Source organism: Hyperolius riggenbachi, unplaced genomic scaffold, assembly GCF_040937935.1.
Source record: "Hyperolius riggenbachi isolate aHypRig1 unplaced genomic scaffold, aHypRig1.pri scaffold_182, whole genome shotgun sequence".
Taxonomy (NCBI): Eukaryota; Metazoa; Chordata; class Amphibia; order Anura; family Hyperoliidae; genus Hyperolius; species Hyperolius riggenbachi.
This window is the reverse complement of record NW_027152393.1, coordinates 206,429-225,595: the sequence shown is the minus strand read 5'-3', so window position 1 is coordinate 225,595 and position 19,167 is coordinate 206,429. Positions and strand designations below refer to the sequence as shown.

The window sequence follows — 19,167 nt, the reverse complement described above, 5'->3', positions numbered from 1 at the left end:
CACTTTACTAGCAGAAAATGGCTTCTAATTTCTTATCAGTGAGGGTTACTTTATAGGAACTGTCACTTACATACCTGATGTTTAACTCTTTCAGGCAGAGAAAGAAAAGAAGTAACACAGCATAGTCATTTGTGTGCTAGGCACTGTACATACACATGTCTATCTCATCATGTCACATGTTGCCTTGTGTATTCTTTAATCATAAATTGCACTTGGTGTGAGTTGCTGCACTTTATAGGTGGCCCGACAGGAACCGGAAACTTTGAGGTTGAACGTTTATTGTTGTATTTATGAAATATTTGAAAATCTAATAAAACACAGAAAACTCCATCATACTAATAAGAACTCTCATGCCAGAGATTCTTCAAAGATCAGACATTGTAGTAAGAACATCCATAAAAATACATATACATATACACACAATCGCATAGAGCAATTAGCATGGTGGAAAAACAAACCTATTGTCATCAATTATACATAACAACTGGCACAATTCTGAAACATTTCCAAAAAGTGGCTTAATTTTACTGACGGCAGAAACAAAGAAAAAAGTAAATATTTTGTATCAGTTTGCCTGAAACAAAAACAAAGGCTACTATAATTTTACTTTAAAAGGAAATAAGTGCATATCTTTTTTTTCCCCAGGACACAGACAGCAATAAAAATGTCACACAATCCAAACTCGTTCTTACTACATTTAAAACAAAAAATAATGAATTTTCAGTTTCGCTTTAAATACTTGTGTATGGGATTATGACCAGTAATGTTATACACTTACATCATTACCTTTAGCCCTATTTTAATACTGGTATGTTAACCCATTGTGTACTCCATACGCTGTTACTCTGTGCCTAAGCTGAAAGGAACTAGATGCACTGTGCGATGAGCCAAACACTCTCACTGAAGTGATCCCTTTCCCCTTCCTGACTGTAAATTGCCCTTCTGCACTCTTATCAAATTTGGGCAGTGCTCGCAAATGGGACTAAGAACCAGGCACCCCCCACAGTGTACCCAAAAAAAGGTGTTATGTTTTACCAATCGAAAGTGATGTATGTGCCAGCCTAGCTGGAAGCCAGACACCATACTCCACTATACCAAGTTCTCTGGCCACACAGGAAATACACACGTGAAATGAGTACATGTTGCACCACAGCATGAGTTGGGAGCTGGGTGATGCTTCTAGTAAATAAAAGTTGGTAATTTAGATTACAATGCACTACCCAGCACCATTCTTACTTCAACCCTTCCCTCCTAGTGCCTAAAACGAACCCCCTCCCACCTAATTCCTAACTCTACTCCCTTTGAAGTACCTTAAACTAACCTACCCCTCCTAACACTAACCTCCAACATCTAAAAAGACCGCTAGTTGAAGCCGATTATCTAAGTTTAGCTATAACGGTTGGCCTGGTTACCGAGGATTAAGACAGGCATCTATTAGCGGCCTGCCGATCCCTGCGCTCAAATGACCTGATCCGCTGTGAAATCACTATATTGTGCCCAAATGCTGGATCTATGCCCACGTGGCTATGTCCATAGATCTGGCCTCCAGGATGGCTGTGCAGGCATACACTACCTAGCACCAGGGAGAGTTATATGCGGAACATGATGCTCGGGCTTGCACTAGTGAAGGTATTGTACTGATCTGGAGGGCAGCGGGCGATGTAATGCATAACACCATTCTTAAAAGAGCTATGGGGGCATCTGGTGTGGAGCAAAGGGTGTGATATCATTTTGTGTGTACTAGCATGTTACTGTGACCATATAGCTGATTTTCAGCTTACAGCAAAGACAGATATAAGTCACTGCAGGCTTAAAGGGACCCTGGGCAGAGGTGAAAAAAGAAAACCTGGACCTACATGGGGCTTCCACCAGCCCCTGTAGCCACCGAGGTCTCTCTGTGTCCTCTGGGTCACGTCCGTGGTCACGCTGGCAGCTCTGGTACACGAAAGACTGAAGCACACATGTGCAGGACCCTTATGTTGATGGGTGCGATGGCGCGCAGGGTGACCGGACATGACACGCATGCGCAACTTTTTACAGAGCCACCAAAAGAACCACGAAGAGGACCCAGAGGACGCCGGGGTACCTCGTGGGCTACGGGGGGCTGGAGGAAGCCCCAGGTAAGTCCAGATTTTCCCTTTTTCTTACCTCTGCTCAGGGCCCTTTCAACATTCTGATTGTAACAAAACACATATGCATGTTATTATTTAAATGAATATATATGTTTAGCACTAGAGGAACAAACAACTGCACAGCTGTAACAGCTTACACAAGGACATCACAGAATAAAAATGAAATTAGTTTAATCTAGGTAAATCTATTTACAAAAGTACTACCATAGAGTAACAATTTCCCTCTTATGACGGTTTCAGCACCTTCACAGCTACAGGCAACATTGTTCAGTTATTTTTTATTGTGAAAAATAAGTCTCTGTAATATACAAAATGACCTCTAGATGTCGCTGTTTAGAAAGCTGATAAGCCCCAGGTTTATGGCACGTCAGCCTTGGGGAGAATACTGCAAGTGGTAAATGTCCCAACTAGAAAGAAAAAAATGTCTGTAGACAAATTTGTGCTGGATTTTCTGACGTTTTGATCTGAGCTGTTGTCTGTCTCGGCCCAGCGGCTCCAGACATGTGGGAGAGAAGATCTAGGGAGGATGCAGTTAGGTTCTCTCCTAAAATGGTAAGGTTTCTTTAACAAGCAGGAAAATAACATGCAGTTTCATGGCTGGGATTGGATGCTCAGGTAACTGTCCTCCTCTCTGTCATGCTGGGCCATGGGATTGATCAGGCTCCTAGGAGTAGCGTGCAAGCTTGTTGTAGTTCTGATCCAAGTTTCTACACAGACACATCGACAACGTCATGACAAAGAGCTGGGGAGTAAAGCAGAGACAAAGCAGCATTATACCGTTATCTTTACAGGAGATTCAAAGTTACATAAAGGTGGATTATTATGGCTCTGTACAAATTAACAAACTGACGCATGATTGCATTCCAGCGGATCTGGGGCTCCCTGCACACTGCAAATCCGTTTTGCGATTCCGATTTGCAATTCCGATTTTCCCTGAATGCAAGTAACAGAAAAACGGAGGAAAAAACGCAGCATGCAGTAACGATAAAAAATCGGAATCGGGTGTAAAAACCGATTAAAAATCGGAATCGCATGCAGTGTGCAGGGAGCCTAAAGGTGTGTATAGTTTCTAAGGGCAACAATGGTTAATTTGCATATATTCAGCAGTGATGCACTGGGAGACATCTCGGAGCTCACTCCAACCTGAATTATCGCAAATTCTTTCCGTTTTAAGAAAGCAAACTTTTGTTTTTGAAAAAAAAGTAAGCTAAGTATTTATGTAGCTAGGAGAACGCCTGCACATACCACTAAGGCTGCATCTGAAATGACCACCAGCTCAGTGTGTAGCACCTATATAGACTTTCTGCACACTTCGCATTCACTTCAGATGCAAATCATATGCAAATCTGCTACTACTTATCATGCAAACAGGAAACTCAGGAGGAGGGGCTGGGAGCAGCTAACCTGACAGTTACATAGTTACAAAGTTAAGGAAAGGTGGGGGGGAAAGGCTGCGCATCCCTAAACACATGTTGCAATTGAATGGTTAATCGCACAGGCATACACCGCCTCTGCCAGACTGAAAAATGCATGCCCTGCATCCAAGACATCCAAGTAGCAGATTTGCATATGATTTGCATCTGAATTGAATGCGAAGTGTGCAGAAAGTCTATATAGGTGCTACACACTGAGCTGGTGGTCATTTCAGATGCAGCCTTAGTGGTATGCGCTGGCTTTCTCCTTGCTGCTCTACCAAATGTAAGTTACACATTTTCTTTTGCATAGCTGCTCCCAAGGTTTTAAATTTAGGTTAGGTCACTTGCCTGGAGGTCTGCCTCACCGTGGCGCAAGTGTCTAGTATAATATACTTTGCATGCAAACCATATTGGAAGCTAAAGTACCTCCTAGTTTAATAAATGTTAGCACTTGTCTTGGATGCAGGGCATGCATTTTTCAGTCTGGCAGAGGCGGTGTATGCCTGTGCGATTAACCATTCAATTGCAACATGTGTTTAGGGATGCAAAGTATTTATGTAGCACCAACATCTTCTAAAGCACTGTAAAGAGTCTATAGTCTTGTCCCTCAGAGGGGCTCACAATCTAATCCCTATTATAGCCATATTTCTTTCATAGTCTAGGTCCAATTGAGGGGGAAGCCAATTCATGTATCTGTATGTTTTTGGAGAGTGGAGGAAACCCACAGACACCGAGAAAACATACAAACTCCTTGCAGGCAGTGCCCTGGCTGGGATTCAAACCAGGGAACCAGAGTGCTAACCACTATGCCACTGTGCTGCCCAGTTCAACCAGGAAATATGATTGATGTTCTGGAACTCCAGTTATAACCATGAAAATGGCCGTAGTTATTGCTATATTACTGTATAAAAGAAACATTAAAGCAGTTCCTGAAAATGAATAAATAATGAAAAAACAAAACAGAAACCAAGTGAAAAGAAAGCTGACTTTGGGGCACAAGTGACTGTAAAATGATAGAAAATTAGTACAAGTAGCGTGAGGTGCATTATACAAGCAACTGGTAGCCTGTGTAATGTGAGTTGTGCTATTATCTATTGCATGAGTACGGCTAAAACTGCTGTTACCAGCATTTAGTGACTATTCCCCAATAAGTGTTGTTGCTGGATTGCTAAAACCAACACAAGTGTACTATTTATTACACATTATTTGACTCCAGCATATGCTGCACTATTAATGATACAATTTCCTAAATGGCAGATCTTATAATTGCAACCGGATGGAAGATCGTTCGGGTCTTCAAACGCAAGGAAAATCTGACAATAATCAGTGAAATTAATCCAAAAAGTGGATCGATGGAAACATTGATGCATTCATCGTTTGTTGTCGATTGGCACCTTCAACACTGGCCAGTCTGATCAATCGATTGAATGTTCTGGGAATTGTATCATAATGGGAACCTTATATGGTAAGATGAATTATTCAAATATTCTAACACAATATGCAATGCAAATTTCAGTAAAAAAATAAATAAATCAGTAAATGTAAATGTGGAACATATTCTGTCATACAACCAAAACCTATGCAAAACAGTGCTAAAAATGTGGCCAGCAATACCTAAATGAGATTTCTGTTATTTAATCTTTACACATTAGGTGGCGCTGTTGTTTAAAAAAAGAATTGATTCTCTCTTTTTTTTTTTTTTTTCAAGTTAGTCAGCAGCACATAGAACTAAACAGCAATCAGCATTTTATTTCTGCAGCCTGTGCTAAAATTGAAAAATCATGATTGAGAAATAATAATAAAAAGAGCCAGACAATGCCACAAGAGAGACCTTTCATCCCTTCCTGGCACTTCAGAAACCCTCCCAGATTCACCCATTTACTGTAAAGCTAGAAATAAGCAATCTCTGTGCCAATTTCCATGTCTGGGTCACAGCTGCTAAAATAAAAAGATGATTATCCCTGTTGGCAAGTCAGAAAGAAGCTCCAAGCAATCAGGACTGTGGAGTCGGTACAAATATCCACCGACTCCGACTCCTCTAATTTGCATATTACAATTTTGTTGATTGAAAGTATGTAACATGAAATGCATCTCTTAACTGCCAACACTTAGGAATTTTAAAATACTGAAATGAGGGATATGGAGGCTGCCATATTTTTTTCCCTTTTAAACAATACCAGTTACCTGGCTAGCCGGCTGATCTTCTGCCTCTAATACTTTTAGTCATAGACTAAAACTAGTCCTTGGTAAGAGTACTTGTAGAAGATACAGACAGGAACAAAGAACATCTATCAGGCCCTAGGCAATGTAAGTGTGGGTACATGTAAGTGTGATGTGCAGGTACTCTGCAGGAGAATTAGGAGATTCTTCCTCTATTACACATTCTTCATGCACAATCTGAACATGGATCAGGCCCTAGGCAATATAACTGTGGGTACATGTAAGAGTGATGTGCAGGTACTCTGCAGGGGAATGAGGGGATTCTTCCTCTATTACACATTCTTCATGCACAATCTGAACATGGATCAGGCCCTAGGCAATATAACTGTGGGTACATGTAAGAGTGATGTGCAGGTACTCTGCAGGGGAATGAGGGGATTCTTCCTCTATTACACATTCTTCATGCACAATCTGAACATGGATCAGGCCCTAGGCAATGTGACTGTGGGTACATGTAAGAATGATGTGCAGGTACTCTGCAGGAGAATGAGGCGTTTCTTCCTCCATTATTACACATTCTTCATGCACAATCTGAACCAGGTTTATGGGTGATAGTCAACACCTCTGTGTTCAATGTGCACAACATTCTCAGTGGATTCTCTGCAGCTCTGTGGAGAGTGCATACGTATAGTACTACTGTGTAACAAAGTAAACCTGAGACAATGAAATTAAAGTTTTATGCATACCTGTGGCTTCCTCCAGCCCCCTTCAGGCTAATCAGTCCCTCGCTGTCCTCCTCCGCCACCTGGATCTTCTGCTATGAGTCCAGGTACTTGAGCCAGTCAGGTGTACTGCGCATGCACACACTCCGCCGCCGGGAGCATACTACACCTGTGCAGCACTATTGCGCAGGTGCAGAATGCTCCTGGCTGTGGGAGCAGCACACGGCCGGACTGCGCTGACTAGTTGAATTACCGGGACTCACAGCAGAAGATCCAAGTAGGGGAGGACAGCGAGGGACTGATTGGCCTGAAGGAAACCCCAGGTATGTATTCTTTTCATCGGTCTCAGGTACCCTTTAATTCATAGTCATCAAACCAAATTTTAACAACATATCAAATTATTTGATTTCATGAGCAAAGGGAGTGCATAAATTTGCCTAAACCAGCATCAACGAATGATTTCCATCTCATTGACCATCTCTATTAGTGATACGGCTACACATCAGGCTTCATACTTACAGCATAGATGTTATGTAGTATATATAAGAGATTCCTGTGTACACATCATATATACAGTCACAATCAGATGTGTATATCTGACTTTAAAAATACGGGGACTGCTTTATTGAAGCAGCACAAGTAACTAATTTTGATTGATTTATTTAATTTTTGTGGACTAAGCACAGCTATTACTGTATATATATATATATATATATATATATATATATATATATATATATATATATATATATATATATATATAAAATTTATTTATGATGACTAATATTTGAGAAATAGAACATTTAATCATATTTTCTATTTAAGTTACAGTTTAAATTCATTAGGAGTTTGAATCGGTGCATTTTTTCCCGACTCCGACTCCAGGCAGCCAAAAATTTCTCCGACTCCTCGACTCCATGACTCCAACTCCACAGCCCTGCAAGCAATACTCTGATTGGTCAATAACTCAAGCCAATCAATTAAGGTTAGGCATACTGGAGGCATGGTAAGTTTAGGCATCGATAGAGGGTACACACGATGCAATTTTCTGACAGATTTACTGTCAGATCGATTATTTCCAACATGTCCGATCTGATTTCCAATGGATTCTCCGAACAATTTTTCATAGAAATGAACGGAAAATCGGTTGAAAAATCGATTGGAAATCAGATCGGACATGTTGGAAATAATAGATCTGACAGCAAATCTGTCAGAAAATTGCATTGTGTGTACTGAGCATAAGGTAGCCACACAATTTTATTTTTTTTATTCTTTACCATTTAAGAAGTACAATCAATTTTTCCTGATTGTAACATTTGAAAAATCTGACCAATGTACTACTCATTTGTGTTACATTTTTGCTCAATTATGAAAAAAAATATTGAAAACGCTGAAAAATGTGCTTGTGTCTGTAAATCAAGAAACTGAGAAACTAACCTACGCGATTCAATCTTCTGAAAAAGTGTAGAGAAATTGCTGCCAATCCCGACAGAGTTTTATAAAAACAAAATGGAAAATTCAATCAGATTTCTTGCTTGCATAAAAATAAAGCTTTCAGTTTTTCTGTACAACCAATCATTTTATCGAATTGCCATAAAATCTCATCTTTTTATTGTATCGTGTCTGGCCACCTTTAGATTTCAGCAGATTAAAGGACAACTGAAGTGAGAGGGGTATGGCAGCTGCCATATTTATTTCCATATAAGCAATACCAGTTGCCTGGCAGCCCTGCCGATCCTCTGCCTCTAATACTTCAGGTGTTTCTGACAGTGTCATATCTGACAAGATTAGCTACATGCTTGTTTATGGTGTGATTCAAGGAGATCAGTAGGGCTGCCCGGCAACTGGAATTGTTTAACAGGAAATAAATATGGCAGCCTCCATATTCTTCACCCTTCAGTTGTCTTTTTTAGCGCTGTGACTCTCGATGTCATACAACAGTGTGTGGCTATCTATTTCCCGCCACTTCTCCAACCGCCGGCTCAGCACAGTCTCCAACATGCCTGAGCACTCTTCCAATCCATAAGCTGCCTGAAATCAATGGAAAGCGAATCGATCCCGATTCTGGGGGCAACTGATTTTTGGTAGATTTTATTAAAGGAATACTATCGATCCCTAAGTGTTCTAAAATGACAGTGTGCAAATAATGTCTAAGTAGCTGTGTAAACATTTTGCTACTATTCATGTTAAATATCAGAGGCAAAAGCTGTAATTTGTTGAGTGTAGGACTTAGCTATATTGGGACAAATCAATTGCAGAAGGGGTGTCTGCTTCAATGCACAGCCAGTGTTGCATGTCGGACTACAGAGAATTTTTCTCTGAAAGCAAAAAGCGTATCAAAAGCTGTGACAATTACAAATGTTAACAAGTTAAATTTCCTCTGCTCTCTTCACACACTTCAGTCAGAAACTCGGAACACAGAAGCTGCAGTTGTAGGGAGCTTTCTCTCTCTCACACACAGCTACAAACAGGGTTAACTGATCAAGTGTGAGGGGAATTTCCCCTCCCCTCATGGCTCATTCTGGTCAGTTTTGGCATCAGTAAAGTTTGAAAGTATTTTGATAACAGTAAACAAAGAGGTTGCCGGTGAAATGTATACACCAGTACTTCGCAGCACTTCCCACACAATTCCTATCTCAATTTAAAAAAAAAATGAAATCGATAGTGTCCATTTAAGTCTGAAGCTGAAAAAAAATGAACACATTTGTCCTGCCTGAGACTCCATAGGCCAAGGCTGTGGCAGGGAAACAGGCCTCGGCAATAAAGCTGCTTCCATATTGGATATCTCTGTTTCTGTGCAGGTACAAAAGCTATAGCAGATGTGCTAGCCTTCAAACGGTTTAAATCTGTTCCATCCAAAAATAGATACCTCAGCAAGCTTCATCAGAGCTGGCAGGCTGCATGCAGAACAGGTGCGCCAGGCCTGCGTCCCACAGAGGGGCCTCTCAGCTAGCACAGCTGGCCCATTCTGGGAAGATGTTCCTGAGGGGAAGATTCCTGCTACAAACAAATCATGGCACCGGCCTGTGAGACGCCCAACACCAGCTCTGCTTTTCATTAAAGTTCTGATATATTTAAACTGAGATAAACCAACAACACATGTATTCCCATTGTACGAGGGCCATCCGGAAAGCAACAGACATTTTCTTTTCACCTATTAAGGTAACATTTTATTTACTTTAGACACACAGGGCCTTATTCAATTCACTTTTTCTCCTAGGTTTTCTCCTAGCAGATCATTCTTCATCTTCTGTTTAAAATAACTTCTCAGCACTCTGCAACTGAAAAAGCCCCATATAGTATTTCCTTGTGTGCTGGTGGCTTAAAGAGACACTGAAGTCTCTTAAAAATCATCTTTTTATTATAAAATCCTGTGTAATATGATAGCCCTACCTAAACCGCCGCTGAAATCCCCCCTAACTCCCCCCTCCCTCTCCCCCGCAAAATCCATGACTTTCTTGGTCATGGATTTTGCTGCCCTCTACTCTTCAGTGTGAGGCAGAGCTATGAGCCGCAGCTCTGCCTCACACGCGTCTGTCAGCGGCGGATCTCCGCCTCTCCCCTGCCCCTCTCTGTGAAGGAAGACTGAGAGGGGCGGGGGAGAGGCGGCGTTCCAGGCTGACAGATGCGCTGAGAGGCAGAGCTGCGGCTCATAGCTCTGCCTCTTACGGAAGCGCTGCCCGGATTGCCCCCCCAGGGTGTTTGGGGGGATTTAGTTAGATTAGAGCGGCGGGGATGTGGCGGTTTAGGTAGGGCTGTCATATTACACAGGATTTTATAATAAAAAGATGATTTTTAGAGACTTCAGAGTCTCTTTAAATTACAGAGAAAGAATACCTTGCATGGCAGATAGAAGCAATGCCTTTTACTTCCCGGAAGACCCTCATATATAACTATAAGCTGCATAAGACTTCTCACGTCTCTAAAATGTTCTAAGGACACATAGCAACCAATCAGATTCCAGTTTCTGTATATCTTGTGGGCCAAAAAGAGTGTCTGATTTCCACTCCAACCCATCTAGATGTTTTCACTAAAAACAAACCTGATGCACAAATAAACTTATGATATAATGAATTGTATGTGTAGTACAGCTAACAAATAGAACATTAGTAGCAAAGAAAAGAGTCTCATACTGTTTCCAGTACAGGAAGAGTTAAAAAAAACTTCACTTGTTATCTATGCAAAAGAGCTTCTCTGAGCTCTCCCACCCATCGGGTCCGATACAGTCCTTATGAAAAAAATTATATAACTGAAACTATGAGACTCTTTTCTTTGCTACTAATGTTCTATTTGTTATCCGTACTACAAATACAATTCATTATATCATACGTTTTTTCACTTCAGGTTTTCTTTAATTCACATTTTAGTACTTAACACAATAATTAAAAGCACACTAAACATGGAACTGTGTCTTAAGAACCCCCAGAAAAATGTGAGGCTGATTTCAGCAGATCAGCACCCTGGAATAGATGTAGAAGGCCTCCAGCTATGACATTGTGGGATTACAAGCAAGCACACTTAAAAAAAACCCCAAAAAAACAGTTTTCCATTGTGACCAGATCTGCAATGTGCCGATTACGGGCTTTATGAACATCGGTTGACTATTAAATGCATTTGGCAGGAATCCTTGTCCATGATTCAGACAGCGCAAGAAGTCCGTACTCTGGTGTAAATGATACAACTCATCTGGAGTCAGCAGCGTAAAACGTTCCAAGGTTTGGATACTAACGGCATTCATTTATGGAGCTGAAACCACAGCTGAGGAGGAACAAGACTGCTGAATCAAAGGCCTTCTGCTTACAGCGGTCAGTCTCAGATTCAAAGCAGAACTTAGATTTATTTATTTTTTTACAAATCATACTTTTAAAGTTGTGTCCATGAAGTTTAGCTCATCTGCCTCACTGTACCTGAATGCAGACGGAAGGCCACAAACATTATCTCTGTGACTGGATCGGTATCACCTGGCCAAAAACTATAGCTGCTGATGCCCTTTAATATAAGAAATGCATCCAAGCCCAATTGACATGCAAATGTAGAATTTGATAAAACAAAAAAGACACTACAGCTTAACAAATCTAACAAACAATAATACGGCGTGTGAGGAGCCACAGAGTGTGGCAAGCATAGAGATTCTTGGACAATACTCCCATGAAGCCAATAGATAGACATAGCATCCACAACATAAACATACAATATATACATGAGTTGGATATAATATACATCTTATCATAGTTCATCTTGAGCTCTCTATGGCATCCTACACAAACACTGACCTTACCCACAGTGGGCCCTATACTTGAATAGATAAGACTGGAGAGCAAAGTTACCTGACAGTTGAACCCAGTGGCCATGGCAGATTTGAATACGGTAAATGCATTTCCTGGGATTCATTGTCAATGGACCCCTTCATCAGGATCTGTAGAAGCCTAGGTGCAGCCCACACAACTTCTATAATAATTGCCAAATATCGGCATCAATGTGCTATTCTGGCAAAAGTCATTTCATGTCAATACCTTTACCGATTTAGTTGGGCAGATATAAGACACACTGCTCCACATAGCTATGGGTGCCATGGTTTGACCTACAGTGCCCTCCAGCACATAGGGGCTAAGTCACAAAGCAGTTTTGAGCCTGGCATGTACAAGTAACGTACTGCAATTTTAACATTACTCACGCCAGCTATGTAGCATGCATGCAAACAGCACAACCTGTGTTACCGAGGTAGCATGCATTACACAAGTAGTGCAACAGCAATTTTAATGGTGCTTTATGAATAAGCCCCACTCTGTGGTGAACAGGACCTTTTTCTTTGTACTGCGGCACACTGAGGCGAAGTCTCTGGCAGTCCTAGAATTACGTAAATAAGTGGAGAAAGTGTTTGGAGACGATAAAGGACCTTTACTGAAGCATGCATTAGTGCTGTTACCTTGCCAGTATTCCGTATAAAAGTCTCTGTAGAACAATAAAAGAAATTGTGAATACCACAAAGAGCAGCAAAACTAAAGTTAACCTTCGCAGATATTTTATTCCTCAGTTCTGAGATGGTTATATACATATAGAGTATATAATACTTTCAGCCAGTGATGTCTGTGTAGCTCTATAACTTGAAAACTTTAATCTGACTATGGCGTACTGCAGAAAATTCTTATAAAAGTGTTCTTATCACTTCGGGGCCGCACTATTGGAAATCTATATCGTGTTTGTGGACGTTAGTTTATCTGCACAGCCTCAACCCCAAACAGTCGCTGAAGGGATCGAGTCATCATACACTATATAAGTACAATCACACTGTTCCTGTAAAAAACCAGCAGACAGACTGTGGTTTCCCTTATTACTGGTGGCAGAATCTCAGAACTGAGGAAATCAACACACTCATCATGCAACAGAAGAAAGAAGGACTATATTATCAGTTGTTGAAAACTGTAGTGAGATACAGTATATGACAATATAGCAAAAGCTTCAGAGTTAGACCTGCGGTTCACTAAAGCGATTTTAGCAGCGTTTGCCAGTGATCAGCAAATCGCTCGCCAATATAACCCAATAAGGGCGATTCCACTCACAAAATCTCTAGTACTTGCGGTCAGCAATTGGGCTGCAGCATTTTTCAAGCAATTTCATTTGGGGAATAAAGAGTCCAAAATAGCATTCCCTGAAATGGCTCAGAAAATCACTAAATCACTCTGTCGCTCTACGTTTAGTGTAGAAATCGCTCTAAAAACGCCAACCATTTTTTAGAGCTTTTTTGCTAATTCTAGCGGGCCCCATCCCTTATTCTGCTCAGTGCCACACTTCCTGTGATCACCTCTTGCTGTTCAGTGCTGCAGACCTTAAAGTGGACCTTAACTCTTGCTCAGGACGCTAGGAAAACAGAGAGAAACACACCCTGTGTGCTTTTAGAGGCAAAAGACTTCCTAATTCCTCCTCATCTTGAAGTAATCACAAGTGCAATTTAAGCGCTCAGTTGTGTCAGCAAAGGAATTTGTCAGTCTCGGCAGATACCGCTAATATGTAAACACAGGATGTTAACCCTTTGTCTGCTTACATTAAAGCAGGAAGTAGACACTGCAGATTTATTGCAGGAGTTATGTAAGATATAACAAAGACATTTTTTTCTTTACAGGTTACTATAATGTTGCTTATATTTTAGAGCAGAGTGGAAGTTTTGAGTTAAGGTCCACTTTAACTAAGTTCCCAGCACTATCTGCATAGCGTGTTTTTATAAAGTACACCTGGTAGGTTATTTAGAGATTCTTAAAGGATACCCGAACTGGCATGTGACATGATGAGGTAGACATGGGTATGTACAGTGCCTAGCACACAAATAACTATGCTGTGTTCCTTTTTTTCTCTGCCTGAATGAGTTAAATATCAGGTATGTAAGTGGCTGACTTAGTCCTGACTCAGACAGGAAGTGACTACAGTGTGACCCTCACTGATAAGAAATTCTCCTTTTTATCTCTTTCTTGCTCTCAGAAGCCATTTTCTGCTAGGAAAGTGTTTTATAGTTGGAATTTCTTATCAGTGAGGGTCACACTGTAGTCACTTCCTGTCTGAGTCAGGACTGAGTCAGCCACTTACATACCTGATATTTTACTCTTTTAGACAGAGAAAAAAAAAGGAACACAGCATAGTTATTTGTGTGCTAGGCACTGTATATACACATGTCTACCTCATCATGTCACTTGTCAGTTCGGGTATCCTTTAACCTGTGATCCTCTCACATCAGTCTGTGTGGCTCTAGCCAGAGGAATGAAAGCTGTGCATACAGGTGTGTACTTCTGCTGCCTTACAGACACATTCATTCACCCTACATACACTCCTGCAACGCCACCTAAAGGCCAACCAAATCCCAAAAGCAAGATCTCCCCTCCCCACACCATAAGGTATGAATACTAAAACAGGGTTCATGAGACCATAGTCAGGCACCATTTCTACATGCATATAACAGATCAGGGAATTTCCATAAAACAGAGGTAAAACTGGCATGTGCTGGTGCCATTTATGTAGTCTACATTGTGCAAATAGTGCAACCCACATGGCCATTTTATGACTATTTTCTGAACATGCCCCATTGTTTACTGTCATTCAGCAGGGAGGCAGCGCTTCAATTAACAGAGCAATCACTCTCCTCCCTTCATGCCATGTTTTGGTGGACTGGGTGTGAGCAGGCAGTTTTCAGTTGCTGGAGAATTATGAACTGGGGAAGCACCTATATTTTTTCCCTTTTGTTTTGCAAAAACTACTAGTTTTTTGGCAAAACTTTTTATCATAACATAAATAATAATATTAACAAAAATTCTCTATGAAATGCAAAAAAACAAAACGTTGCTCGATCTAGGGCTTTTGACCACTGAAATAAGAAGAGGGCAGGGGTAGCGAGAGGTCGTAATTCACATGTTTTATACCTGAATTTCACCCACCAAATACCAGATGTCACTGACTTTCCAGGAACACTCCAGTGTTTCTCTATGATTTATTGGGTGGGCCCAGGAGATAGCACATTCTTTCCATGTGTTTTTCTTTTAGGATTCCCCCAGAAGCTGCAGTGTGCGCACAGGCCGGAGAAGAGTAAAGGCCCATACACACGGGCTATAACTGTTGCTGGAAACACAATGCGCGCGCATGTTGCGGCAACAGGTCCTCCATGTGTATGAGGCGCGCGCAAGCGACTGTTGCTAATCAGAGCTGTCTCCAGGCGATTGACTTGTTCAATCCCCGGCAACAGCTGTTGCAGCAACCGTCCCTAGTCTCAAGTCGGTGCAGTCGTGTGTATGCTAGTCTCTAGCAACTCTTGTGAGTCCGACAGTTCATTGAACCTGCGACAGAAGTTGCTGAGCAACAGTTTCCGCTATGTTGCAGACAGGTTGTTGCCGCGTGTATACAATCGTTGCTTGTATACAACTGTCGTTGCTGGAGACTTTCAACTGTTGTTTGTCTCCATGCAACTGCAGACATCTGTGCCTCATGTGTATGTAGCCTGTCCCAGCCATCCTCCGCTGCTGACAGTGTGCTCTCACAAGATAAGAGAAACAAGAAGCAGGAACAGAAAACAGGCTGTGTAATCATGAAAGAAAGAAGAAAATGACAGAGCAGGTGTGTTTACTTAAAGGGGTTCTTCCGCGAAATAGAAAAAAAATAAAAAGTGGTTTATTTATAAACTATTAAAAATCCTCTTCAAATAGTGCGAAAAGTGTTTTTAAAAAATGAATAGTTTCATCAAAGTAACACGTAATGTAATCAGTGACAGATGTCGGCCAGGGAGGCTAATCCATTTGTTAGGGGTTTTTTTTTTTGTACTATAATATCACAAACATAACTGCTGCGTACCTAGTTGACAGTTCTGTAGTCCGTTGCTGTCAGGAATGGCTCTTACAATTAGAATAACGGCTGTTATCTCCCGGAGCTCTGCGCAGTTATTTATTTTGGTTTCACGGAGGGAGAGATAGGACCCCGGAGCAATGAATCAGGCTGAGGGAGAGCAGCTGATCAGTGAGAACGTAATTTGTTGACGTCATTGCCCGGCAACCAGACTACGGCGTGTATGCAGAATCCTCTTTATCTCCTGAAAGCGAGTGATCTCTTTGTCGCTGCAAGATTTATGGGTTTGTGTTTTCTTATTAACTTTTAGCTGCCTGGAGAACTCAACACAAACCAATAAATCTTGCAGCGACAAAGAGATCACTCGCTAGAGGATTCTGCATAGACACCCTACGTTCTCACTGATCAGCTGCTCTCCCTGTGCCTGATTCATTGCTCCGGGGTCCTCTCTCTCCCTCCGTGAAACTAAAATAAATAACTGCGCAGAGCTCCGGGAGATAACAGCCGTTATTCTAATTGTAAGAGCCATTCCTGACAGCAACGGACTACAGAACTGTCAACTAGGTACGCAGCAGTTATGTTTGTGATATTATAGTACAAAAAAAAACACCCCTAACAAATGGATTAGCCTCCCTGGCGTCATCCGTCACTGATTACATTAGGTGTTACTTTGATGAAACTATTCATTTTTAAAAAACACTTTTCGCACTATTTGAAGAGGATTTTTAATAGTTTATAAATAAACCACTTTTTATTTTTTTCCTATTTCGCGGAAGAACCCCTTTAAGAGGAAAGGCGTGATGTTTTGAAGGGGAAATAACTCAAAACAGTCAGTAAGTTCTTTCTGATCAACAGGGATGGTGGCAGCCATTTTGTTTCCTGTAATAAAACAGAGCCTACGTATTCATTTATGAAAATTGTCTGACAGAAGACCACAGAGGAAGCATGACAGAATTCCCTTCAGGGACAGCACATGTGGGCACCATCACAGTGTGGACTAGCAGATGTGATGGGCTGACAGCACCAGCTAGACCAAACTTTTTAGTCCAAGGGTCAAGTCGCTGTTCTTGAGAGAGCACAATGTTTGCTGATGACCATTAGGTACACTACACCTATGACATTTTGTCAAATAAAAAATTTCCATGGGAAATAACCCATATACCGTGTTCAGTTAGCACAGTGGCAGCTGCTAATCAGTGTCTGTTACTGCTGCTGGCACAGTTGCGGCTGCTAATCAGTAGCTGTTACTAATGCTGGCACAGGGGTGGGTGCTAATCAGTGGCTGTTACTGCTGCTGGCACAGTGGTGGCTGCTAATCAGCGGCTGTTACTGCTGCTGGCACAATGGTGCCTGCTAATCGTTACTGCTGCTGGCACAGTGGTGGCTGCTAATCAGCGGCTGTTACTGCTGCTGGCACAATGGTGCCTGCTAATCAGTGACTGTTACTGCTGCTGGCACAGTGGCAGCTGCTAATCAGTGGCTGTTACTGCTGCTGGCACAGTGGCAGCTGCTAATCAATGGCTGTTACAGCTGCTGGCACAGTGGCGGCTGCTAATCAGTGGCTGTTACTAATGCTGGCACAGGGGTGGGTGCTAATCAGTGACTGTTACTGCTGCTGGCACAATGGTGCCTGCTAATCAGTGACTGTTACTGCTGCTGGCACAATGGCGGCTGCTAATCAGTGACTGTTATTGCTGCTGGCACAGTGGCAGCTGCTAATCAGTGGCTGTTACTGCTGCTGGGACAATGGCGGCTGCTATTCAGTGGCTGTTACTGCTGCTGGGACAGTGGCAGCTGCTAATCAGTGTCTGTTACTGCTGCTGGGACAGTGGCAGCTGCTAATCAGTGTGTTACTGCTGGCCCCCCTACATGTGGCACTGCAGCTACAGCCTGTGGGCCGTATGGAATTCACAACTGTAGAAAGCTTTAAGGGCCACTATAAATGGTTTGGCAGGCAGCATTTAGCCTCCGGGTTGGACTTTTGACATGCCTCTATTAGATGGTTAAAAGAAATTCTTATGACTGTGATATATAAAGAAGAGAGGACAGTGCTATAGGGTGTGGATCACTGGGGCATTGAAAGGAATACAATGGAAGAAAAATCAGTGTGATAAGATGACTGGGCACCACTTACCGTATTTTTCAGATCATAAGACCAAAAGTGGGAAGAAAAAGTCTTATGGTCTGAATGCAGAGTGGAGAGCAGAGTGCAGCTATAACCTATCCAGCCGGCTTGCCCAAAGTCCTCCTCCAACTTCACCCTGGGCACAAGTTTTTGGGAACCCTTTTTGCATGTATCCCCCCCCCCCCCCCTTCTTTCCCACTGCAGAGTTTAAGTGTAGGTGTACCTTATACTTACGTGTGGTTAAGAAGTCTTGTAATTGAGATCTTATCATTAATGCTATACATTTATTTTCAGCCCTGAGATACTGGCATGGCACGGTTTAATTTACAGCGCATACTGAACTATTGATAACGATCTGTGCTATGATGATAAGCAGTGTAGAGGAGCATTTTACTTGGAAGACGGAACTCTTTAGAAGCACACATATCAAGCAAAGATCATCAGTTATTTGAATAGGAGTATTAGAGGCGTACTGTACACACTGGGGGGTGACATGCCAGTATCTTCAAACACCTTACAAAGAAGACTGAATCCATGCAAAACACTAACACAAGTCCACGCAAAAGTTCTGGAAAGTTCATCACACATAGAAAAAAAACCACAGCAAGACCGTCACACACAAGACATAACCTGACGGGGAAGAACAGGATGTCATCTGACGAACTTCTCATGAGCTTTTTCTCTAGAGCCAAAGCCAACATGTGGCCCATGAACTGCAGAAACTAACAGGAGAATTACGAAGGTGGTTAATCAAAGGTGTGAGCCTTTCTCAGATACTTCTCTGTAACAAGAAGGGGGAAAGAAACCTCACAATAACTTGACCTCATGTATATGTAGACCCCAAAGGTCTCACCCTCTTAGGCTGGAATTTTGTATTGACTCAAGTGTAAGTCTACCCAGCAAAGTTAATAGCTGCACTTGGGGACCATGAGGGGTTAAAGGGGTACTATGGCGAAAAATTTTAAAATATGTGCAAACCTACAGTATAAAAATAAGAAGTACATTTTTTCAAGAGTAAAATGAGCCATAAATTACTTTTCTACTATGTTTCTGTCACTTACAGTAGGTTGTAGAAATCTGACAGAAGTGACAGGTTTTGGACTAGTCCATCTCTTCATAGGGGATTCTCAGCATGTCCTTTATTCTTTATAAAGATATTCTCTAAAAAGGATTGAAACAATGATGCTGGTAAGCCTCCCTGCTCGCTACAGTTTTTTTGACAGTTGGACAGAGCAACTGCCTTTCACTAAGTGATTTTGAAAATAAATAAATCCCTCAGAATTCCCTATGAAGAG

General features: G+C 41.7%; 1 protein-coding gene across 3 annotated transcripts in view; it reads right to left on the bottom strand.

The window, feature by feature from the left end:
* Window positions 1–261: 261 nt before the first annotated feature.
* The window catches only part of CD37 (CD37 molecule), a 169,854-nt gene continuing 150,948 nt past the window's right edge, over window positions 262–19,167 (bottom strand). For all 3 annotated transcript variants that reach the window (XM_068264849.1, XM_068264850.1, XM_068264851.1), the window contains one exon: window positions 262–2,874. In XM_068264849.1, coding sequence (XP_068120950.1) covers window positions 2,797–2,874 — 78 coding nt within the window. In that variant the 3' untranslated portion in view covers window positions 262–2,796. The remainder of the gene's footprint in view (window positions 2,875–19,167) is intronic.